The sequence below is a fragment of the Molossus molossus genome, unplaced genomic scaffold (genome assembly GCF_014108415.1).
Source record: "Molossus molossus isolate mMolMol1 unplaced genomic scaffold, mMolMol1.p scaffold_m16_p_8, whole genome shotgun sequence".
NCBI lineage: Eukaryota > Metazoa > Chordata > Mammalia > Chiroptera > Molossidae > Molossus > Molossus molossus.
The window spans coordinates 93792067-93818130 of record NW_023425402.1 but is presented as its reverse complement, the minus strand read 5'-3'; the positions used below and the strand labels follow the sequence as shown (position 1 = coordinate 93818130).

The 26064-nt window shown below is 41.2% G+C and overlaps 1 protein-coding gene across 2 annotated transcripts in view; it reads right to left on the bottom strand.

Annotated features, from left to right (window-relative positions):
* Positions 1–15438: 15438 nt before the first annotated feature.
* AIG1 (androgen induced 1) overlaps positions 15439–26064 on the bottom strand; it is a 205253-nt gene continuing 194627 nt past the window's right edge. For both annotated transcript variants that reach the window (XM_036248466.1, XM_036248467.1), the window contains 2 exons: positions 21891–22054; positions 15439–16089 (listed from right to left, as the gene is read on the bottom strand). In XM_036248466.1, the coding sequence (XP_036104359.1) occupies positions 16052–16089; positions 21891–22054 (202 nt within the window). In that variant the 3' untranslated portion in view covers positions 15439–16051. The remainder of the gene's footprint in view (positions 16090–21890; positions 22055–26064) is intronic.

The window sequence follows — 26064 nt, the reverse complement described above, 5'->3', positions numbered from 1 at the left end:
CTATCTATATCTATCATCTCTCTATCTATCATCTATCTATCACAGGATGGGGCCTTTATGACCGGGATTACTGCCCGTATAGAGGGACATGGGATCATCCTCTCTCTGCTCTTCACAATGGGAGGATACAACAACAAAAACAGGATGCTATGAAATAGGAACATTCAAGAAACATAGAACTTTTTGAAATTAAAAACATATTAGCAGTTGAAAAGCTCAATTGAAGGATTGGAAGATAAAATAAGAAAATCCCTAAGACAGAAGAGCAAACAGGCAGAGATATAAACCTAAGAGGAAAGACTGTAGAATTAGAGGGCCAGTGTAGGCTCTCACCCATCTGAAAACAGCATTTCCAGACACAGAGAACAGAGCAAAACCAAGGGAAGAAATTACCAATAAATAATTCAAGACATTTTCTAGGCCTGAAAGACATTAGTCTCTTAATTAAAAGGGATTTGAGAGGGAATATTGTCCAGCACCATACATGAAAACAATGCATTCCACAGCATATCAAAATGAAATGGAGGAATATTGGGGATGAACAGAAGAGTCTATAAACAGAGAGACTCGCTGAAATGTATCAGACACATACAAAGCATCAGGAGTCTTGAGGACTTTTCCTGAATTATATTATTATTTATCTTTCATAGTTTAAAAAAATTATTATTAGATTGTGAACTCCCGGACAGCAGCAAATAAATACCTTGCACTTCTAATTTGCTCTTTAGTTCCTACCACATTGCATTGAAAAACCAGTATTGGCTTTCATCTCTTGAGTTCTTCTCTTAAGCTAGGTCAAACACTCTATAGCTGTCTCATTGCAAGTCTAGACAGCTCAATAAGGAAGGGGACATTATTGTTTCCACTTTGCAGATGAGAACACCGAGGCTTAGGGGACTCAGTAAGGAGGTCCCTTAGCTAGTGAGTGGCAGAGCTGGGAATCCAAGCTGCGCCTGTCTGAGTCTGCAGCTTGAGATCCCAAGCACTATGCTATTAGAGCTCACATTCATTTCCTTTCTGTTTCAGACAGAATAGTTTGCTTTCAGCTTTGGGAAGGTAAAATGGGGAATTTGTCACAAAAGGCAACGAACGTTATTCTATTCGTTTCTGCCTTTTCTTGTCTCTCCGCTCTCTATGATAGTCCCTTTCACTAACTGAAGGGGCCATGGCTGGGACAGTGACAGAAATGAGGGAATGCTGACGGATCTTGGGGAGATCCCGAGTTTGGGGGTCTGTGGCAACAATCAATATGCTAATCACCTAACAGTCCTCAAACCATTTAGTGGTACTACTCCGGTGTCCTGGGAGCAAGACTCCCCCCTTCTATTCCCCTGTGGAGGGGGACACAAAAGAGCACTGTTCAGATTAGCAGGGGGCCTGGCAGAATCGCAGCTCCCCTCTGTCCCCAAGCCCACACCCTTGGCTCAGGCCCCCTCGCCTGTCATTCCTCTTGATAAAAGGGATCAAGTCTCCCCGCGGCAGGGAATTCTCACCACTCCCAGTTTAGGTTGTGAGACCTGCTGTCTCAAAGAAAGAGAAAGAATGAACATTGCTGGGGAAGGAGGCGATGTGGACAGGAATAAAGAGAAGGGGCGGAAGGCTGATACATGGGCAAAAATAATGAGTTGAGAAATCGCCTTGCTAGATAAAGGGCCAGAAGTCTGTGAGAGGAAAGAGAGGGCTCCCTGTGGAGATGAGGAGTCACACAAGAAAGGAGAGAAAAATTTGTACACAGCCACTTTTATTTTTTAAAATGTTTTTTTATTGATTTTAGAGAGAGAAAAAGGGAGCAGGAGAGAGAGAGAAACATCCATGTGAGAGAGAAACACCGATCAGCTGCCTCCTGTACGCCCCCTACTGGGGATGGAGCCTGCAACCCGGGCATGTGCCCTGACTGGGAATCAAACCGCTGACCCCTCTGTGCATAGGCTGACTCTCATCCAGCTGAGCCACACCAGGCAGGGCCACTGCCAGTTTTAATACAGGGTCCATGCCAGGGCCATGCCCAAATTATTTGTCCTATACTGTCTTCTTAAATGGAATATTTGATGCATAGAAAAGAATATGGATAGACCCAGGTTATTTCATTTTTTTTTTTTTTTATCCTCGCCCGAGGATATTTTTCCATTTTTGTTCAGGTAGAGTGGGAGGGAGAAAAAGGGAGAGCGAGCGAGAGAGAAACATTAACTTGAAAGGGATACATTGAGTGGCTGCCTCCCGCACAACCGCCACCGGGGCCAGGGACAAACCATAACCGAGGTACGTGCCCTTAGTGGGAACTGAACCCAGGTCTCTCTGGACCACAGGCCAACACTCTAACTGCTGAGCCAAACCGACCAGGGCTCCCAGGTTATTTGCAGGACATTCGAATTTCATGTCTAAATAAAGTGTGAGCAAACACACAGTGGAGAAAACTGTTCTGTCTGAGTGAGAATGCAAGAAGAGATACGTTTTCACCTGGAGTGTGGCACTGAAAAGTTCTCCCTTTACTGCTTGAAAGAGTAAATTGCAGGTAAAACACCCAATTACTTTTAAGAAAGTGACAGCTTTGCCCTGTTTCGAGGCTCTGTGTGCACAACCCCTACACAATGAATTGAGAGGGCTTTACGTTCAGGCCTCCTGCAGGAAAACTGTGTTTTCTCTTGGTCATAGTCTCAATTGATGCTCAAATAATAGAGCATTGTGTACCCCAAATAACTCTTTTTAAAAAATTCAGATAATGTAGCAAGAGATTCACTTAGGGAATGTTATTTGTAAAAATTAAACAACTTCAAAACGTTAAAAGGACTCTGTCAAGAGCCATCTTCCTGAAAAGGAACCTGAGTAGGGTGTGGTCCCGTCGAGTGGAGACATCTCACAAATGACAGCCCAGGTGTTTCCTGCTCCTATTTACTGAATTTCTTCCGTTGTTCTCTGGGACTCTTTGTCTCTGCTCAAATTACAAGGAACACGTAGGAACATGAGAGTAAAAATGTCAAATTCTTGTCCTCGATGTGCAAAAATCCTCAGCCCAAGCATGAGACAGGTGCTGTTTGGAAGAAGATGCAGTTGGGTATCCGTGGTCCCTGTCACAAGCAGATAAAACGCCTCTACGCTGGAGAAGAAGAGAGAATTGGAGAAGGTTAGAGAGAGTTTGATTCCAGAATAAGGGGACCTGCAGCCTACTCCCCAGGTTGGGCCAAGTCATTGGTGGGATTGAGGAGGATGAGAGAAAGGCTACATCATTCAAGAGTGCTCGCTCGGTGTTGGCCTGCGGTCTGGAGAGACCCGGGTTCGGTTCCTGCTAAGAGCACGTACCTCGGTTGCAGTTTGTCCCCGGTCCTGGTTGGGTCGTGCGGGTGGCAGCCACTCGATGTGTCTCTTTCACATCGATGTTTCTCTCTCTCTCTTCCTCTCTCTCCCTCCCACTCTATCTGTACAAAAAATGGAAAAATGTCCTCGGGTGAGGATAAAACAAAACAAAACAAAACAAGAGTGCTCGCTCGGACAGAGGCATCCCACGCCATGCTTTTGGTCGGGAATTCTCTTGTGCAAGACTATAAGTTGTAGTGCAGTGTGTGCAAATATAAACACAGCATTTGTTTTCCTTTTTAATGAGAATTGGATCAATAGAATTTATAAAGAGCTCTGTGTTCATAGGGCATGCATCATACAAACAGATAAGTACATCTGTGTGTGAAGTTGCATGTTTTATTAATCCTGACTGTTGATAATAATAACCGTATTTGACAATACTAGAGAAAAATATTATCTGTCTAGTGTCTTCCTTGAAATCATGACAGAAGTAACATGACAGAAACAAACAGTGTGAGTCCAAAAAGCAAGGAGAAAGTAGCATAGAGGTATGATAGGCAGTTAATGAACAAAGATGGTAGTTACTTTTCTGGATTTTCTGTTTTAGGTATTTGCCAGCTTTGTAAAATTAGTGATTTGTTGTGAATAAGTGTTCATGTTTGTACCTAATTAAGAGTATTTTTGTAGTGCATGCTGTTTCTTAAAGAACGCTTCCAAAATGGTTTAATCTGCTGTCCTACCAAACTGTATTTGCTCCTGATTTAGTTTTTACAAATTGAAAGAATAGCAATCTTTGTGCATTGAAGTCACAGCTCAAAAACACACTCATGATCATCTCAATATACAAAATAAATATTATGTTGTTGTTAGTGGAAATTAAGTTTAATTTTTAATTTTTTTCTAACAGTCCCAAATGCAGCTTCCGTCAATGAAATTAGATTTGCTTTGTAGGAGACACTGTGGTGTGAGGAAAGGGAAAGAGATGTAGCCTAGACATGGACAGGAAAACATGTGCATCCTGGCTCTGCTCTGACCAGCGTGGAGATGTCTCTGGTGTTCCCTGGGCCCCAGGTCTCTCATCAGCTGTGCAGTGATGCACGGTAAGCACACCAGTGTGAGCCAGTCCGCCCCTGGGACCAGACCTCCACTTCAGAAGGCCGTGGCCAGGGCCCCTCTGCCAGGCACAAGACACTCTTAGGAACAAATTTTTAATTCTTTCAAACAACTTTTTCTGCATCTATTGAGATTACCATATCATTTTCTCTTTTATTCAGCTAATAGGGAGAATTGATTGATTTTTATAATGTTAAACAAATCTTGTATTCCTGGGATAAACTTCACTTGCTTGTGGTGTATTGTCATTCCTATATATTGCTGGATCCAACTTGCTAATGTTTTGTTAAGACTTTTTATGTGTTTACAACCTTGAGGGATACTGGTTTAGTTTTTTTCTGTGTGATGTGTTTGGTTTTTATATTGGCATGAGTACTCTTAGGGGGTGTGGGGTTCCAGGCAAATATTTTTTGCTAGGCCTTTGTCCATATAAACATTTTGACTCAGAATGTCTGACAAAATCCTTGGGCCTATGTGAGATATAGTGAAGATTTAGAAAAAAAAGGTAGAAAGGAGGTATTTGTATATTGTCTAATCAATGCACATGACATTTCTTTGTGGTATCTATTTCTTCCTTCATATTTAGGTTCAGAAACAATTTCTTCAGTTCTTTACCATTAAATGTTTGCTTCTGACTTGTTTTCTATCACCCATCTAGAGAAAATGCAGCAATATTGTTCTTACTCACAAAGCTGGGACCTGTTTGCATTAAACAACACAGATCTTCTTACCTCTGCAATTCTCTACTACCATTTATTCAGTTATGGTTAGATCACTACTCAAGATGCCACATCACCCATCTGCTGCCCACGAATACTGGCGTCCAGTGAGACACAATAAAAGTTGTTACTTGCTTTGTTAATGATGACCACAGATGTAGGTCTTACCCAGGGTGTCCAAACAAAGTGTGAATGATGATTTGTTTTCTGGTCATGTTGACATGTTTTCTGGTTACTGTTTGGAATTTTACTGGATAAATGAAGAACTCATTAGACTACACTCAGTGTTTTTTTAGAGAGTGATCTCTTTCAATGATGACCACGTGCTACCTCCTATACACAGCCACTCAAAGAGAGAACACGCGAGCAGTCTATGGGCAGAGCAAGCTGAGAATTTGTGCAAGGAATGCCTCCCCTTCATTGTGACTTGAAACCATCTGGGAGAGCATGGTCATACCACTCCGAGGCAAGGGAGAACATCAGTCAGAAAGGCAATGAGCAACGATCTCAAAAGCCCCCTGAGGGGACAGGCACATGCTCTTCAGAGGATACCTGATGTGTCCTGTGGAGCTTGAAGGAGGCTATGGGTGATCAACCTGGATGTCAGAAACGGGGAGCTCCTGGATAAACACTCTTGTACCACAGGTAAAAGACTCCTGCTGCCTTCAGGTGACTGTGGCAGGACTGTAGTCAGAATGTAGATGGGTGAGGGTCAGGCATGGGTCCAACTGTGTGGCTCAAACCCACGGACTGGCAGTGAACTCTGGCAGTAGTCCAGACCTCTACACTTACTTGCTCTGTGTCTGACCTAAGTGAGAGTTACTCAAAATGAGTATGTCAGCCCCATTCTGAAGGCCCATTCTTTCCTGATCCCACAAAAGTAACACTGGAGGGGGTAACTTCTCTGCCAGGCTTCCTTCCCGGAACTGGAGTCTTACCATGGGGTCCTAGGAAGACCTCATAGGCATGAGTCCTTGAGAAAACTGGGCATATGATTGACCCCATGTGAAGGGTAGAGAGTCAGGGAAGGGAGAACTTGGGACCAGGACCAATGAAGGGCTTAGGCCAATCTTCAGGCCCCTCACCCAGATGGTATTACTGGTCTCAGCTGACTTCAGGCACCAGAGGAGGACTTCAGAAATCTTGAGGAAGGTGCTCCAAAGTATGGGGCTCCCCGAGGCATAAGAGCCCAGAGCCAGGTTCTTGCACACTTGGGTTGAAGGCCAGTATTGGATATCAGGGAGACGCTGGCCTCATAAATGAGTTGAGAAGTATACCTCCCTCCTCTGTAGTCTGTAAGTATTCATGCAAGATTGATATTTCATTCTTTGTGTGTTTTATAGAATTTACTAGTGAAGCCATCTGGGCCTGGAGTTAACTTTGTGGGAATTGAATTAGGAATTAAATTTATTCAATTAATATAGGGTTTCAGGTTTTCTCTTTCTTCTTGAGTACATTTTGGTAATTTTTTCTTTTCAAGGAATTTGCCTATTTTATCTGAATGTAAATGCTCTGCATAAATTTAACCATAATAATCTCTTATTACCCTTTTAATGTCTGTAGCATTTCTAATATAGCATAGGGTTTCTCCTGATACCTGATATTGGTAAATATTTGTCTTCTTTCTTTCTTGATTAGTCTGGGTAGAAGTTTATCAATTGTATTGATATTTTCAAAGAACCAGCTTTTGGTTTCATTCGTTGTCTCTATTATTATTTTTTTTTTCATTTTCTATTTATTTATTTTATTGAATTTATTGGGGGTGACATTGGTTAATAAAATTACATAGGTTTCAGGTGTACAGTACTATAATACATCATCTGTATATTTTATTGTGTGTTCATCACCCCAAGGTAAATCTCTTTCCATCACCATTTATTCCCCATACCATTTTCTACCTGTTCGTTTTCTATTTCATTCATTTATGTTCTTATCCTCATTATTTGCTTAATTCCTTACTTACTTCAGATATTTTAAAATTTCTTTTTCTAACTTTTTAAGGTAAATTACATCATTAGTTTCAGACCTTCTTTCTTGAATAAGTATCCATAGGTATACATTTCCATCTAAGCACTATTTTAGTTGCAGCACACACATTTTGATATGTTGAATTTTCCATTTTAATTTCATTACAGCTGAAGAATAATACTTAGTATGATTTCAGTCTTTTTAAATGTTTAAGACTTGTTTTATGACTCAGTGTGTAGTTTACCTTGACATATGTCCATGTGCACTTGAATGTGTATTCTGCAGTTAGGTGGAGTGGTCTATAAACATCAATTAGGTTAAGTTGGTTGATAGTGTTGAGTCTTCTATAGTATTTTTGCTCTCTTCTTATATAATTGTTCTATCAGTTACTAAGAATAGTGTTGAAATATCCAATTACACTTACAGATTTGTCTATTTTTCTTTCAAAACTATTAGTTTTTTCTCATGTATTTTGAAACTTTATTGTTAATTGCATGCACATTTAAGATTATGTGTTTTTGATGGATTATAACACACTCTTCTTTACTCCTGGTAATATTCTTTGTTACAAAGTTTATTTTGTCTGCTATCCAGATTCTTATGACTAGTGGTGCATGGTACATGGTTTCAATTCTTTTACTTTTAACCTGTGTTTTTATTTTTAAAATGAATTTCTTTTAGGAAGAATATAGTTTGGTCTTACCTTTTTATTCAGTCAGAAAATTCCTGCCTCTATTGAAGTATTTAGATTACTTACCTTTAATGTAATTATTTAATGGTTGGATTTAAATATAAAATCTTATTTATTTTCTATTTGACCTACCTCTTCTATGCTTCTTTCCCCCTTTTTATTGCTTTCCATTATATTATTTTTATTAACTTAATTGAGAAATAATTCATGTACAATAAACTGCAATCTCTCAAAGTGTATGATTTGATGAGTTGTGACAGTTGTGTGCACACATGGGATCACCACCGCAACCGAGATACAGAACACTTCAATAACTGAGCATTTTTAGTATTCTATTTTATTTTCACTGTCAGTTTATTGGCTATATTTCCCCTCTTTATTACTTGTCTTGGGTTTAAATATTGCTTCTTTAATTTTTCTTTTTTTGATCCTCACCCGAGGACATTTTTCCATTTGTTGTTGTTGTTCAGATAGGGTGGACGGGAAGGAGAGGAAGAGAGAGAGAAACATCGACATGAAAGGGACACATCGAGTGCCACCCACACAAACCAACCAGGGCCGGGGACAAACTGCAACTGAGTTACGTGCCCTTAGCGGGAACCGAACCCGAGTCTCTTGGGACCGCAGGCCGAGGCTCTAACCGCTGAGCTAGACGGTCTAGGGCTGCTTCTTTAATTTTTGACAGTTTACCCTCAAACATGTCTTACCAATTTATGAATTATACAAGAACATTATGAAATTTTCTCTTCCAGTTCTTTGTACTATAAAGTGTCCGTATATTTTACTCTTATATGTATTTTAACCATGTATTATTTGTTTATATATAGATATAACATATAATATATAAACAATATGATATATATATTGTTATATATGTGTTGCTTTAAACACTCATTACATTTTAAAGAAATTATACTATGAGAAAAATGACTTATATTTACCCACAAATTTGCCATTTTAAATGTTCTTATTCTGTGTGGAAATCCAAGCTTTTATCATTCGCCTTCTGCCTGCAGTGTAGATATGCTGATGAGATTTTAACTTTTGTTAGTCTGAGAAAAAAAATTTATTTTGCCTTAATTGTTGAAATATGTTTCTCTGGGTACGCAACTCTAAGTTGACAGTTACATTTTTTCAGCACTATAAAGATGTCATTCTATAGTCTTTAGGCTTGCATAATTTCTGAGAAGAAATCTATGGTACTTATCTTTCTTTCTCTACAAAATGTGACTTTTAATATATGCATATTTTTAAGATTGTCTCTCTGTCACTTGTTTTTAGTAATATTATTTTTCTAGTTGTGATTTTCTTTGCTTTTATCTTGCATGGGGTTTGTTAGGATGAGTTTTGTGGATTTATAATTTTCAAAAAATTTGGAACATTTCCTGCCACTATTTTTTCAAGTATTGTTTCCTGTCCCCCAGGCCCCCATCCTTTTTAAAATGGACTTTAATTATGTATGGTATTGTTTCACAGGTCAGTGAGGCTGTGTTTATTTCTTCAGTCTTTTTAGTCTCTGTGCTTCATTTTGGATCATTTCTATTGCAGGGTCTTCACATCCACTGATCCTTTTTTCCCCTGAAAGCTCTAATCTGTTAATTCCATTCAGTGTATTTTTTTTAAATTGCCCTTGGCTGGAATCGAACCTGGGACTCCCTGGTCTGCACGCCGACACTCTAACCGCTGAGCCAAACCGGCCGGGGCCATTCAGTGTATTTTTGATACCTAAAGACTTTTAATTGCATTTTTTTTTATATCTTCAAGTTGTCTCCCAGTCATATTAATTTTTCTCTCTGCCTTCTTGACATATGGAGTGTATTTATAATAGTTGTTTTTTTAATGTCCTTGTCTGCTAATTTCATCTCTTTATCAATCTGGGTCTATTTCTACTGACTGACTTTTCCCCTGGTTTCGGGTCAAGTTCTCTTGACTCTTGGCATGTCTTAAAAATCTGATTGTACGCCAGGCATGACAAATTTTGTCTTGAGTACTGAATTGTTTTTAAGGGTTTTCCTTAAAGATTGTGCTTTTTTTCTGGCAGGCAATTAAGTTACTGAGGATCAGTTAAATAATTCTGAGTCTCCTTTTAAAGCTTTGTAAGAGTGGGTCTAGAGTAACCTTTACTAAGAACCCTGACAAATACCTAGCCCTCTGAATATCCTGTGTATTCAGTGAGGTCTCTTCACTCTGGCTACTGGGAACATGAATGAGCCCTGGTCTTAAGTGAGCTCTTGGGTTTATTCAGTTTATATTTCCTTGATAAGTGTTCTCTTCTCCAAATTGTAGCATTTCACCCTATTGAAGTGCACATTGATGTTCAGCCAAGACTGGAGGGGATTCCGTGGAGGTTTCTGGAGCTCCTTCTCCTCATAACTCCCTCACGTCTAGCACTCTGCTCCACAAATCCAGTCACTTTGGTCTCCCTGAACTATGGCTCAGTTTGGGGTTCCTGCCCAGTGTCGTGATGTGGCAATGCCTGGAGGCACAAAGCCAGAGTGCTCATAGGGCACATGGACTTTATTTCCCTTTCTTCAGGGATCACAGTCCTTAAGCAGCTCTGTTGACCATCATCTCAAATGCAGTGTGTTTGTTACATTTTACCAGTCTTTTCTAGTTGTGCACAGTTGGGTGGGGGTATACTTCCAGACCTTTCTGTTTCCTCATGGCAGGAAGAATAAACTCCCCAGACACAAAATACCTTCTTTCAACTTTGCCTTAACATTCTACTGGAGTGCAGATCACTGCTGCTGACGGCAAACCTGCCTCACAAATGCCACCTCCATTCATCCTGGGGCCTCCTCCCCTCACCCCTCCTACCCTTTGTTCCTAGAAACCTTTATTCCAGAGTTACAGCTGGACTCTTGAATCAATACGGCGGCCTCCTACATTATAATTTAGTTAGTGTGAAGACTACTCTCCAACTGAGCCAGCTTAAATCGAACACTCACTTCAAAACTGCCTCTAAAGGATATGTCTTGGAAAAATCATCCAAAATTCTAAAATTAATGATGACCATGATACAGGATTCATTATAAACAGTGGTGCAGTGGTGATGAGGGCCGCCCGTGCTTCCCTGGGACTGCCAGCTAGTGTCCATGGGTCAGGATACAACTTGTCAAGTGTCGCACATTCTAAGTTTAGTGAAATGCCTTCTAGATGACAGTCCCATCCTGCGATGTTTACTAACAAATGCATCCAACAGAAGAACCAGTTTCTTAAGCCCCGCTCGTTTACAGAATAGAGGACACGGGGGGCAAGGATGTTAGACCTTGGAAAGAAGTCTCGTGAAGTGTTAGCGATGCCTTCCCCTCTCCTTCCCTTGGTGGAGAGCCTGGGAGGAAGGCAGCAGGGACGTTTCTATCTGTTCCAAGATCTTCTGTTGAAATCTGTTTTCCAAGTTCCCTTTACTCCCCAGAAAGAACTGGGGTGGGTTGTGTGCCACTGAGCTATCCTATCAGAGTATTTGGTGTTGCCGTTGATGGAGCTGTAAGAGAGAGTGCAGGGCACTCTATGTTTTTAGCCGTGGCTTGGAGAGGAATGATGGGTGCATGCTATGGGAGAGACGTTTGGATATATGCTTGTTGCCTAGGTAACAGGGGAGAAGAGGACAGGGGAATTGCACAAGGGGGTCCTTGGGGAGCTCCCTAAAGAGCTAACAGTTTCATCCCCACTCAAAACCCAGGACCAATGCTTGATCCCAGCCCCTCTGTGTTGGACTAAGAAGCAGAGAAGGGACTGGTCAGGTCTGACGGCATTTGCTATGTGAGTAAAGGTCACTCCCCCGTCTTCCCCAGGCCCAAGGAAGGGAGAGAGGGAGAGGGAGTTTTGACAGTTTGGATTTCAAAATGCACAGGAATAAATATTAAACCTGAATGAGATGAAGAAATAATATGTCTGGCCTAGGCAAGCTTTTATGTGGTGTTTGATTTTACATGCTTGCAAAATTCCCTTGAGAGACTTCTGCTGCATGGATTGTTTTGACTGAGGTTTTAAAAAATATATTTTCCATAAAGCTTGGACATAAGATGCTTATCTCTCTTCCTGGCAAATCTCTCTATAACAAGCAAAGGCATTTGCCATTACTCTAAATTCCTTTGAATTGCACTTGGAATTAGGGTCATCTGCCTCAAAAATTTTCATTGCTTGGTTGATGAGTAGGCATGAAAGCATCCAAATGTTTTGAATGTTTCCATGGGGACTTCATCAGTGATCCCCAGCACTTCCATTTCAATAAATAAGATGAGTTTGAAAACTTGGATCAGCTTGTCAACACTGGATAATTGGTTTGGCTTAATGAGGGACAACCGTGTTGGTCACTCAATTATTAGAAAGTCACAAACATGAGTTTTAGTTATTACCATATGGCTGTTATCCTTTATTTTCTTAGCTTAACAAGAATAGCCCACATAAATATGTAAAAATGCTTAATGATATATGTGCCAGTTTTCTGTATTACCACAAACTTAGTGGCTTAAAACTCAAATTTATTACCTAACAGAGGTTAGAAGTCCTAAAATCAAGGTGTCAAAAAGGTAGAATGACTTTTGTGACTCCGGGTGAGAATCTATTTCCTTGTCTTTTTCGAGCTTCTAGTCTACTGAAATTCTTTGGCTGTGGCCTTTTCTTGTGCCACTTCAATCTCTGCTACCATTGTCAATTTTTTTTTTCATTGTGACCAATGTAATTATACGTGTCCTTCTAAGAGGGACACGTGTAGTTACATTGGGTGCACTGGATGATGTAGTGTAAACCCCGCATCTCAAAATCCTTACCTTAATCACACCTAAAGCCCATTTTTTTATGACAGTTAATATTCAAAGGCTCTGATGACTAGGACATGGGCATCTTTGGGGAGTGGGGCGCTACTCCCACACCACGTTAACTAAAGAAAGTGAGAAATAGTATGATCTCTTGCATCCCTGAAATGTTGAACAGCTCATTTGTGATCATGACTTCCTGTCGACTGCCCTCATTTCCCTGATACATCTACTTTTCAACTTTACTGAGACTGCCGGTCTCTGGATCATTTTGTTGTCACAACATTGATCCTCTTTCTTTTCTCCTTAATCCATCCTTCCAACCATTCTTGATATTCACCGGCTTGTCTTTTATACCACCTACTCTTCTAAACCAGATTTTCAACTTCTTTACTCTGCCTGGTCTGTTGAGGGCTCTTGGAGAAAATCTCTAAATGGTCCTTGTTATCACCAAGGTAAATTAATGATCTGCAACCTCTCCAGGCCATCAGTGCCACTGAGAAAGCCTTTTGAGTTTCCGTAGCTGCCCTCAGGGTATATTACAAACTCCAGCCCATCATTTGTCCTCTCCTGCTCGCCAGCCAATTCAAGGAGAAAATTTGAGCCATCAAAAAGAATTCCATAAATTTTGTTCTTTGTCCTGCAAACTCACTTCCAAGGACACGTGTTTCTTTCTCCTTCTTTCCCGTGATGGGCTGGGGGTTGGCCCTATCTAATGCTAACCCAGAATCAGCATTAGCCCCAACTAGGAATTTTCACATTGATTCATATTATACTCGTAGCTTTTGTTTTATAGGTATAAATTCTATTTTTGAAGTAATATTCTGTCATTGCTATCTTTTGTTCTTTATCACCCACTAATGTTAGTAACTCCACAATTATCTGGAATGCAGACTATGTTCCAACATTACTATGAAATAGCCCTTGACGTACATACAGAAAAAATTCAAAGTTCAGTTCATCATCAAATCTCATCCCAACCTAGTTCTCCAGGTTTCTTATATAAGGAAATGGTGCTATCATTGTCTTGAACGTTACTTAGATGGTTTTGTCTCAATTATCCCACACTATGTCAGTTACCAGGCCTGTAGGCTCAGGTTCCTAATACACATATATGTGTGTCATTCAATTTCCTCATATATGTTCTATATAATTTTCAATTTCCTAATATATACATCATACATAAATGTTACATACTTTTTCATATATTCATCTACATTCTTTTATATCTTTTTGGAACATTTTATTATTTAATCTATCTGAAAGTTTATGTATGGATTTTGCTTTGTATTTGCTTTCTATTTTGTTCAATTTTCTCTCTGTTCTTGAGCCATACCACACTATTTTAATGATTGCATTGCTATAATATGTTTTAAGAGCACTGTATGCTTTAATTACTTGTCCTCTTCAAGACTTTCCAGTTGTTTTTCTGCTAAATTTAAAAAAAAAAACCCTACTTGGTCAGTGGGTGCATCAGCAGCTCTGGGTGGATGGACATGTCTTAGTGCATTCCACACACCTGGAGAGGCAGCCCTGGGTCACCTGCAGGATGTGTGGCCAGGGTTCTAAGCAGAGTTCCCAAAGCAAAAATGACCCACCATGAGAAAAACTAACCAAACCCCAAATATGATCATATAGTTGTATTTCAAATAGCACTAAGGCATACATTCAAACTGCTATATTGTACATTGAACCAGTTTTATATCTAAAGCCAACAGACATCAACTTCTTTAGGTGTCAGCTTGGTGACCAAAGTGAGAAAGTGTTATTTGCTGGAGAAGATGGGGAATCACAGGGTCCCAGGAGAATTGTTCCAGAGACTCCTTACAAATATTCCACTCCTTGAGGTTTCTACTTCTGAGAGTCATCTGGAAAAATGTTTTCCTTTTAAATCGTGGTTTTGTTCCTTTCCTGTTATTTTTTAACCACATTTTTCTTTTCCATTAATAACATCCATTCTATAGTTACATAGTTACATAAAACTCCCCCCCTTTTTTTTAATCTAAAACGTTTTCTGTCTAGGTCATTTGGTGCTAGACCTAACATTCCCGAACACCTCAGAACAATAACAATAACAGAGTCATGGACATCTTATTTCTGACCTTAGAAGGAAATGCCTTTGGTTTTTAGGATGATTATTCCTTCTCATGATATGGGATATTTTTATATTACTAATGGTATTATCAGAAATAAATGTTAAAAATTTTCAAATGTCTTAGAGCAACAATGGAGAAATTCATATGATTTATTTTCTTTTGTGCATTATTGAGACAAGGTTTTAAAATAAAAACCTTAATATTAAGCCATCCTTGAATTTTTAGAATAACTATTTAGTTTTGAAAAATTATTTGTGTACTGTTGGATTGGTGTTGCTAGCATTTTAGTTAAAGCAAGTGAAATTATTTTCCTTGCTATGTTGGCTTTGTTTTGAGGGTTATATTAACTTTGAAAAATAATTTGGGAAGTGTGTCATCATTCTGTGATTTTGGAAAGATTTAAATAGCATGAGAATTGTTACTTGAAAGTTTTCAAGAACTTCCTCATAAACACTCTGGATCCAACTCCTTTTTGGGAGATAGTTAATAGAAGATTAAAAAATATCTTCCATGAATGTAAGTCCATTACAGCTTTCTAATTCTTATTGAATTAATTTTCCTTGAAAATGGCACATTTCCCTGGGTCCTAAGAATTGATTGTCATAGAGCTATAAAATATATTTTCATAGTTAAAATTTTTTTTTCAAAAAATTATTTCTTACAGCTTTATCAAAAACATACACATTTTACAATCAACAAATCGTAAGAACCAGGTTCAGTAAACCCATCTTCAACAGGTAATAGAAACAAGGTAGGAAAGAAGACGCCAATGATGTTAGAGTTGAGATGTACCATGCAGACATCAGACTAGGGTTTGCTTGGTCTTTATTCAAGTTATAGTTTGCATGTAGGAAAGATTTCACAAGATTAAGTCATGAGATACAAAAACATTCAGGGGTCAAACTAAATCGATGTACTTTTTACTAACATGGCCCGTTTGCGGCAGCGGTGGCATCGCTGCACCTGCCACACTCCCACCAGACTTGCCTGTGGCCCAGGGTTGTCATTCCAGTTCCTGCAGGACGAACAGTGAAGCCTTGCTCCACTCCGCTCCTTTGATTTTCACAAACTTCTCCGGAAGAAACTACAGAATTCTATACTTGATGGTAGTACGATTGCACACATTAAAATCCAATGACCAATTTTAGTTTTAGAAAGTAGAAGAGGGAAGAAAAGATGTGATCATCACTCATAGATTTGGAAAGAGTTCTTCAACAAACAACGAGGGGGAGTTATTTGGGGGACAACTGTGTTCTATTCCTATCTCGGGTGTTTCTCTGAAGCTGATCTCCCTCCGGGCCAGCAGGTGGAGGCGCATATTCCTCCTGTCCTTCCAAACTCCCTCTCCTGTGCTGCTACTATCCCAGGGGCTTCAGAGCTGGCTCAACACAGCTCTCCATGTAGGCTTCGATCTCATTCCAATTTCGGCTTCTCTTTCTCTTCTTCCATACCTAAAACACAGGCAAAGTACTTTATTTAAACATCAGAATAAATTATGAGCAGCTCTGCCAAGCTGCTTAAAAAAAAAACCAACCTCTTCTCTCTACACTTCTCATCCACCCTCCTGCACCCACCCTTTCTCCGGCTGAGCAGGAACGTCATCTATAGCTTTCTCCAGAAACTTCCTCAGTGACCTCTCTCCCCACCCATTTCCCCCAAATCAGAACATAACATCTCTGGGACACACCCAGTTCTTGCAGCTTCTGGGAGTGAGGGACTCAAGTCAGTTCTTGACTCAATTGAGTTTGTTGAGTTTGCACAGAAACCCCAACCAGACAGACTACTTTGTAACCAGCTTCTAGCAATTGGAGGTGTACAGCGGATGCCTTTCAAATAGACCTTATTTATTTTAATTTTATTCCTGTCCCTTCCCAAGACCAGGAGTCTGGATTGTCAAAAGTCAAGAAGTCGATATCTTTCTAAGCTCGCAGAAGGCTTGTTAGCCCCCAGAACTGTTTATTTCTGTACCAGTCTGTACTTAAACTCAAGCTCTCCCTTGTTCAGGCCAAGCTAGTACACTATGTTTTTCTTCCTGAGAGACTCATCTGATGTTTCATTTTCCTGGAGATAAAAATGTTCAAGCCATTCTCATGAATTAAATTTAAATCTGGCAAATGCTCCCCACTTCTTTGTTTTTTTTTTTGTTTTTTCTAGCTAAAGATTTTTCTTCTGATAGTAAAGTGTCAGAGAATTTTTGCTGGAACAAAAGAACCCCCAAATGTTGCCTGGAAGGCTTTGTTGGTATTCTTTTATAAGCTGCAAGCTCTCTGAGGGCAGAGCCCTTAACTGTTGTGTTTCAGATTATATCCCTAGCACATTAACACAGTGTCTGTCTCATAGCAGGAGCTCAATTAAACTTTACTGGATCGATTACTAAACAGTAAACATGGAGGAGGCCTCAGCAGGCTGGACTAGTGGGAAAGCAGAACAGATTATAGAACTTCACCATATAAAAAACCATAAAGCCTAACCACAGAGGGTCACCATGCTAGGGCTTCGTCAGGAGAGATGACCCCCCCTCCGGCCACGGCTCCCAGTGTGTGTTTTGGGGTCAGGGTGGTGGCCGTGGAATGTGGATAACATGCTTTGAACAGGTGTCCTTAGACATTCTCTTAGGTTTGGTTTTCATGACTAAGGAACTGGCAGAGATCTGTAACACTTTTTCCAAAGTAATTTTCAGAATCATAATAAGGAAACTTCAAATTGAGGAGTCAGGACATCTGAAGGGAGGAGGAGTGGGGTTGAGGCGGGAGGAGGCAGGCAATGCCTTCGTTGTTGGGTAACCAAGGCAAAGGCAGAAAAACACTGCACAGCTTCCATTCAAACAGGCTCAGGACTGAGCCTCCACTTCATCCCATGTACATCCCTGTGGGGCAGCTATCAGGAGCTCACTGCTTGCTTTTCTTCTTCAACTCTGTTTCCTCCTGAGTGTTTTCCTGCAGATGGGTTGACTTGGCAGCAAGAGTGGAATCTTCAAAAGTAGGGGTGGAGGACAGGGGGTGTTTACTGACCCAGACAGGGAAAATGGCTCCCCACCTACTTTCGTTTGGCAGCTTGGAGATGGAGGGAAAAAATTAGACAGCTGTAAATAATATTTGGAAGGACCAGAGGTATAATTTCCACACAAATAGCTGAAAGAAACCTGTCACAAAGCTGAGGCTGGAGGTGCTTTAGGGAACACAGAGGAAGAGCTGATTGACCCCGAGAGACCCAGTCCCCTGTGATCGCCCCAGCCTGGGAGGGGGCTCAACCAGAGGGCAGTGCCGGACACCGCAGGCCGCGGTGGGCCTGTGTGGTCATGAGCTGGATGGGCAGCTCGTGGAGGAGAAAGATGGAAGTTTCTGTCACATGGGCTGGCTCTGCTCTCCTTTGTCCCTCTGTCTGCTTTTTCTGCCCTCACCCCAACCTTTCACCCTGGGACACTCTCATTCCCAGTCCTATGAAGTTTGGCATTAATAAGTCTTGTCACCCCAGTCACACTGAAATTGGAGTAAATTCTAAAGTATAGAACTATTTCAGCTGTTGTAGGTTGAAATGCATTCCCCACCAAATTCATGGGTTGAAGTCCTTCCTAATCCCCAGGACCGTAGAGGAAGAGAAGGCCAAGGATGTGGTTGGACAACGGTTTGCTAAAGAGCTGAGGCAGGAGACTTGTGGATCCAATTAATGATCTCAGCGGAGCCAGGAAAGACCTGTGGGGGACCCTCTGTCTGATGCTTTGGACCCCCATGAATTACATGGGAAGCCAAAGGGGTTTTGAGAATTTTGTACCAGCAAGAAACACTCCCAGAAAGGGACAGGATGAAATGAAGGAAAGTGACTCCAAAGGCATTTCAGGGGCTGGATCCTTCTTGATGCCAGAGGGCAGGGCTGCTGCCCAGGGCCAAGGATGCAGGGCCCCAGCCCTCTTCTGGTGAGATTCAGCTGAAGAGGGTTATTCTCAAGCCTTAAAATCGAATGGAATTTGCCCTGCTAGCTTTCTGACTTGGTTGGGACCCATGACCCTTTTTTACCCTGTGATTTCTCTCTTTTGGAAAGGAAATGTATATTCTATGCCCGTCCCGCCATTGCATTTTGGAAGCAGATAATTTTCTGTCTGGTTTCCCAGGTTTACAACTGGAGAGTAATTTTGCTTCAGGATGAATCATACCCCAGTTTCTCTCGTGTGCGATTTAGATGATATTTAAGGTGAGATTTTGGACTTAACAGTTGAGCCTAGAAAGATGTTGGGGGCTGTTGGGGATGTGTTTTGCAGGAATAAAGGACATGAATTGGGGAGGGGGGCAGAGGGCAGAGTATTATGGACTGACCTGTGTCTCCCCAAACTAACTTCCAGTACTTTAGAATGTGATTGTTATTTGGAGATAGGTTCTTTACCAAGTTAAAATGAAGTTACTAGGTGGGCCCTAATCAAATATGGCTGATGTCGTAAAAAAAAAAAAAATTGGAGACGGCCTCAGAAATAAGCGAGAATGCCACGTGAGCATGAAGATGGCCACCTGCAAGCCAAGGAGAGAGGCTTGGAACATTACCCCCCGCACAGTCCTTGGGAGGAAACAACCCTCCACTACCTTGATTTTGGGTTCCGGCATCCAGACCTACGAGGCAGGACATTTCTGCTGTCACAGTCTTCCGGTGTGTGGCACCTCATTGTACCAGCTCTAGCAAACTAATCCAGTATCCACAGAGCCACGTGGATTTACTTTCTTTCAAAAAGAGTAAATGATTATCTAATAATTTAGCCTATTTTAAGGGCTTTTTTTTTTTCATGGTCCATATCAGGTTGGTCTATTCTGTTATTTTATAAGCCAGGACCATGGTTCTGAGCGAACTTTCTGAACTCTCGTATGTCTGATTTTCCTCGGGCGACATTCTGATGGTTCACTAGAGATAACAAGGGATTGAGCATCCATCAGAAGGGGTTGGCTCTGCAACCACCTTTTCTTGGTGGGTTACTTAAGATTTCTGGGCCTCAGTTGCCTTTTAATAAAAGGAAAGGTATGGCTTAGATGATTTCTTATCTCTCTTGTAGTTCTAAGATTCTGTAATAATGTGATTTCATCTTGTAGTTGAGGCCAATGAAACATAACCGAGTGGAGGAAGTTGAGCCATTAAAACTCAGGAAGAGGGCTGCAATGTGGTATTCCTGCTTCTCAGGGGAATTTTGTTTGGGGTCTAGTAAATGGACTAGGATTGTAATACTATACTTGACTGTATTCAATTCATTCTAGACACACACACACACACACACACACACACACACACACACACAGCGTTTAATTGCAAGTTTCAAATTCAATTATCTACAGAACCAGGCGGCTAATGTGACTGAGCGAAGTGGCCAGGTGAGGACCAGGGAAAATTAAACAGCCACCTAAAGGGGGCAACTGACACTCAATTGCAAGCCATTGTTGCCAGAAAAGAACAGTGGGCTCAGTGATGCCAGACCTTAAAATACTCGAGAAGATAAAAAATCTGGCCTTTATGTGAAATCTCCCAATTCTAAAATGTTGGTTCCAAACCTAAGTCCCACTCTGTAGGCCTAACAACACTCTGTGGCAGGTAAGACTTGGAGGAAGCCATCATGCTGTGACTCTCAGGTATGAAAAAGAGGACTACTGGCATTAAACATCTGTCTCCATGGGATTAACTGGATGGGCCCCTGCACATAAAATTAATCTCTATATCTGACGTGAGTTACAAAATGTGTTAGTCAACTTTAACTCAAGTTGCTGAAGAGCATGTCACAACTTAAATGGACAGATGATTGAATAAATCTGTAGTTTCACTATTCGTTTTTAACTTCTCACTCAACACGCTAAAATGTAGTAGTATATTAATCTAGACTGGGGTGTTTTTTTTTTCTCCCCTGATTTTCAGGTTACCTTCTTTTAGAAGTAATAGAACAATGACCAAATGACCATTGGAATCAAGCCAATCAAGGGGAAACAGGCAGTCATAAATACTTCCTGAATAACATATATTGGACATACAGTATTCGCTTACATTGAAATATGGTCTTTCTCCCAAAGAGCGAAGAACATTTACATTTCATTTTTAATACACTTTGAAAGTTAACTAAATACTTTTATAAGTTAATTAGTAGAGAAAGATTACTATTCCCATTGAATAGAAAGGAAAATTATTAATTTCTGGTCCCTCAAGCTGTGGCCTGAACTGAATAAAAAATTTTGACACTTTTTCTAATAGACCACTTATTTAAATCAAGCCAGCTGCCGAGCAAAGAGACCCTCAGATTCCTCCGGGCCATTTAACATTGGTTAACACTTTGACACATACCATCTTAGAAGATCCACACACAAAAGAGGTCCGATTCAATGGCATGCAATGACTGTTTTATTTGTCTAATTAGATCACATTCCTGGCATGGTGATGGGCACAAAGGGGGGTACTTGGGGTTTGTGGAACATAGATCATTTTCTGGTGATGTCTAGAATGTTGTGCCTGTTTCAGAGGAGATGCCCAGAGCTCTCTAAAACCCCCACATCATCTTGCCTTTGGATGTATTTTCATGCAGGACTCAAGTCACTACATATCTGGGCTGTTGCTTTGTCCACCTTCCCATTCTTAGGTTATCTTACATACACTTTGGACAGGTTTAGTATTGCTTGGTTAAGATGGAGGCTCTGCCATAAACAGAAACAAGAGAAATCAAATTGTAGATTAAGAGAGTTTTTGCAACAATGAAGTTTACCCTTTCATGCCTGTGCTTCTTTGCCAGGTCCAGCCCTTGAGCACGACAGTCACTGAGGGATCACTGTGGCCTGGGCTTTCTGTGCTGCTTGGATGTCTAGCAGGATGGTGTTGAGATGGGCCTCAGGCTGCTGCACCCATGGAGAGGATGGTGTGAAAGTGAAGATCTGGGTGGCCTCTAGCAAGTCTGGTTCCATTTCATACTTTATCCATTTAGTTGGGGCAGCCTTTAGCTAAGGCAGTATTTTATTAATCAGTGAATTCCCTAATTTTTTTTTCTGTTATCACTACATTTCTCACTATCAAGTTTTATAGACGTGCTTCTTTTCTCTTAGATGTAGATATTTTACTAGTTAAAAAGAAAACATGAGTGATGCACCTTTCAGGTAACTGCCAGGATCTCTTAAATGAACACTGTTGTTATAAAAGGTAACTCTTCCTAAGTGACCCTGTATTATTGTGGAATTTTCCTCAGTCTCTGCACATGCTTATTAAGACCCCAATTCTCTTCTCTTATGCTCCTTTAAACAATACTTACTTCTCTGCGTATCCCAGATATAGCTGTTCAGAACTTCTCCCAGCAGGTACAAAAAGGTCATTAAGATGGTAGTACACCCAAAGAAGATGATTCTGGCTCCGGGGCCAATGTGTTCCAGTAAAGGGTACACCCACATCCCGGTTACATGATGCACCCAACACACCCTGCAAAGCAATTGCAACAGAGACAAGGACAGGACTTATTCTCATGTCAGATTTCAAAATGACTAATATTACCGATATGGACCCCCACCCCCTTCCAACCATTCTTCCGCAATGCCAGTCATAATTTCACTTCCAACACTCAGGAGCTACCAGAAACTTTGTTGCTGTTCATTTTCTTTTACTTTTTACTCTGAAATAATTTTAGACTCACACAAGATTAACAAATATGGTGTCGAGAGTGTGGATGCCCTTCGTTCAACTTCCCTGCATGTTAACATCTCATATAACCGTTGTACAGTCCCTAAAACACAGCAGTTAACAGCGGTACAATACCACTAGCTGGACAACAGATTTCATTTGGAATTTCTGTTTTCCCATGAAAGTCCTTTCTCTGGTCCAGGATCCCCTGTTGTATTTTGTGGTCATGACGTCTTTATCTCCTCCAGTCTGGCATTTCCTCAGTTTCTCCTTGTCTTTTCTGTTTCTTGAAGGGCTCTGGCCAGGGATTTGAAACTGTTGTCTAAATACTGTTATACAATCTTCTCTTCTTTATACAACCACATGCCATCTATGCGTAGATGACTTATGACCATATATCTCCAGCCCTTGAACTCTCCCTCAATTCCAGAGTTCTGTACCCAACTGGCTACTGCATATTTCTGCTGGGAGCATCTCTAACCTAACACGTCCATGGCGTCACCATCATCCCTGCCCCGTTCCTGCACATCTCTGCCCTCCCCCATCATCCAACAACGGCGAACATATGTCTCCCAGATCTGTCACCTCTTAAATTGATGACTGCTCCATCATCACTCCAGCAGCAGCTTGGGGCAGAAAATGTGGAGTCATCTAGTTATCTTGGATTTTTCTTTTTCTCCCAATCCACATCCTATCTACCAGTAAAGGGTATACCAGTAAAGAGTTCCTACGGGCTCTGCTTTCCAAATATACCCCAAATATCCATTCCCACCGTCGCCACCATCTCAAGTCACCATCACCTCTCCCCAGAACCATGGCGATAGCTTCCTTTATTCTTGCCCCAGCTATTCTAGAATCTACTCTCCTGGAGCAGCCAGGTGGCCCTAGATTAATGGCAGCCAGGCCATCACTTCACGCAGAACTCTAGCTTCCCGTCTCAGGGTGTTCTGCACGGCTGCCCTGAGCCTGCCGGGCAGTTTTCTGACGTTTCTCCCACTGTTCCCCCCCGGCTCTCTCCACTCCACCACACCAACTGCTCAGTCCTCCTGCGCACACTGAGCACTCTTTGGTGGTCCCCATGCCTGGGACATTACCCGCTGATGCCAACCGCACCCCCAGGGCTCCCTGGTGTCCTTCAGGTTATCACTCAAATGCCACCTTTTCAATGAGGTCTCGTAAGGCCACTGTATCTAAAAATTACCACCCTTACCCTGAAACTCTCTATTCTCTACCACTTTTTCTCCCCAGACATTTAATCTGTTTACTTATCTGCTTACTGTGTGTCCAGTGAGCACAGGCATTTTTATCTCTGTTCACTGATAGTTCTGTGGCCCTTGGAGCAGTGTTTGGCACATAGGATGCATTCAGTAATTATTTGTTCAATTAATAACTGAATAAAGAAACACCAAGAACAACATCTGTTTATTGAGCCTTTACTATATGACAGGCACTTTGCCCATAACTTAAAAAAAAAAAAAATCGCCCTGGCCAGTTTGGCTCAGCGGTTAGAGTGTCGGCCTGTGGTCTGGAGAGACCCGGGTTCGGTTCCCGCTAAGGGCACGTACTTCGGTTGCAGTTTGTCCCCGGCCCTGGTTGGTCGTGCGGGTGGCAGCCACTCGATGTGTCCCTTCACATCGATGTTTCTCACTCTCTCTCCCTTCCTCTCTCTCCCTCTCACTCAAAAAATGGAAAAATATCCTCAGGTGAGGATTAAAAAAAAAAAAAAAAAATCACCTTCTCTCCCACCCCCAATTTCTATACTCTTTCTTGAAAAACCTTTTTCTGTAGAGAACCAGAGAGTAAATATTCTCCGTTTTGTAGGCCAGAGGGCTCTGTCACAAGTCTCAACTCTGCCACAGTTGAACCAAAAGCAGTTACAGACAATATGTAAACAAGTGAGTGTGTTACGTTCCAATAAAACTTTATTTGTGGACATTGAAGCCTGAATTTCATACCATTTTCACATGTGATATAATATTCATCTTCCTTTGATTTTTTTTTCTTTAATTATTTAAAAACATAAAAGCCATTCTTAGCTTGTGGGTCTTAAAAGAAACAAAAATACAAACAGAGAGTGGGCTGGATTTGGCCCACTGGCTGTAGTTGGCTAACCCCTAGTTTAAGTTGTTCTGTGTCTTTCACAAAACACCATCAGCAACAATGTCCTCTGCTCCTCTGGGAAGTCCTAGGCACAGCATGTCATCCCGTTTCCTGAGGTGAACATCACAGTCCATAGCCTGTGTCAGAAGGCACGGCGGGAATGGAAACATCCAGGTCAGGGAAGCGGACAGCCCTTCTGAGTGTGGTGCTTTGATATGATACATTATCCTCTTTACCTAACTCAACCACCTGATGAGGTATGATTATCCCCATTTCACAGATGAAGAAACCGAGAGTGGACTAGAGAACCTGTCTAGAAAACTGGCAAAGCCGGAAAAGGATGCACATCTGATTTCTTTTCTGTTCCATCAACTGAATTCCCAACATGAGGCATTTATGTTGCCTCCAGAAAGAAAATGAAGGTTTTCTTTTCAAAAACTGTTCTTGACGTGTAGGTCATCAAGCCTTCTCAGACGCAGAGTCCTGTTATGCGGGGTTCCCCTGGATTGGCGGGAGTGCTGCGCCCACTTGTCCCAACAGGTTGGGCTTTCACCGTTTGTTTCCTGGGTGTGATCAGGGCTCAATTTTCTGCACAGAAATGACTCAGGGACTTGCTCATCTATTTCTGGAGAGTTCTTGGTTCTTGGTTGACTTTCAATTTCTATCTCAATCTAAGGTCGTCTGGTCTTAATGCCCAAATAGCTTCTGCTTAATGTAATGATACTAATTTTAATTTTAGCCTAAAAATTGACAACCATGGTGTGTGTGTGTGTGTGTGTGTGTGTACATTTATATGCACCTGTTAGACTCATAAGACTTCTGGGATGTTCTATTTTATTAAATGTACCTCCAATGTCATTCACTTTCACGTGCAATTAAAAATGACATTTATTAATGCCTCCTATCTGAGTACTGTGACATATACTAGAAATACAGAAGCAAATGAGACAAAGGTGATTCTTGCCCTCATACACTACAGTCTAATGAGGAATGCAGATATTAAAAAGGAAATAATTAGTGTAGTCAGAATTAAGAAAAAATTAAGTGTAGGATGTGATGGGTGCTCGGGGATCATTTCCTGCATTTGTTTTGAACCCTCCACTTATCATCAAATGTTCCTTTCTCTTGTGTATTCGGCTTCCTTTCAAATCAATTTTCTGATAAATATGCCTTTCATTGAGGTGCAGTAAAATTTTTCCATCAACTTCACAAAATCCTGCTCTATATCTCTCCTTCTTTTCAAAGAATCTACACTCACTGAGTCCTCCACCCTCAACCGTCTGGCTTCTACTCCTCACACTCCACCGAATCATCATACGGGCTCTTTGGCATCAAGTTCCGGTTTTCCTGCTACCTCTGGCACTGTTCTTCTTGGACCTTTCTGTCAGTTCACCCTTCACTACCAAACCATTAAATGTTGAATTTCCCTAAGGTTTGCTTTTAACAGCTTCTTCTATCACGCGCTCTCAGTTGATGAGTTTATTCATGCCCGCTGCTTCATGTCTGCTACTTACACAGAATTTCACAAACTTATGTTCTGATCCAGATCCCTCCCCTGTTCCAGGACAGTTCATCAAACAGTCCTCCTCATATCTCACTTTGCACAGCATAAAGACACCCTGTCTCGATATATCTGCTGCCAACGTCATGCTTGTTTCCCTCGAACCCGGTTCTCCTCTGGTCTTTCTTATTTCTGTGAATGGTATGACCTC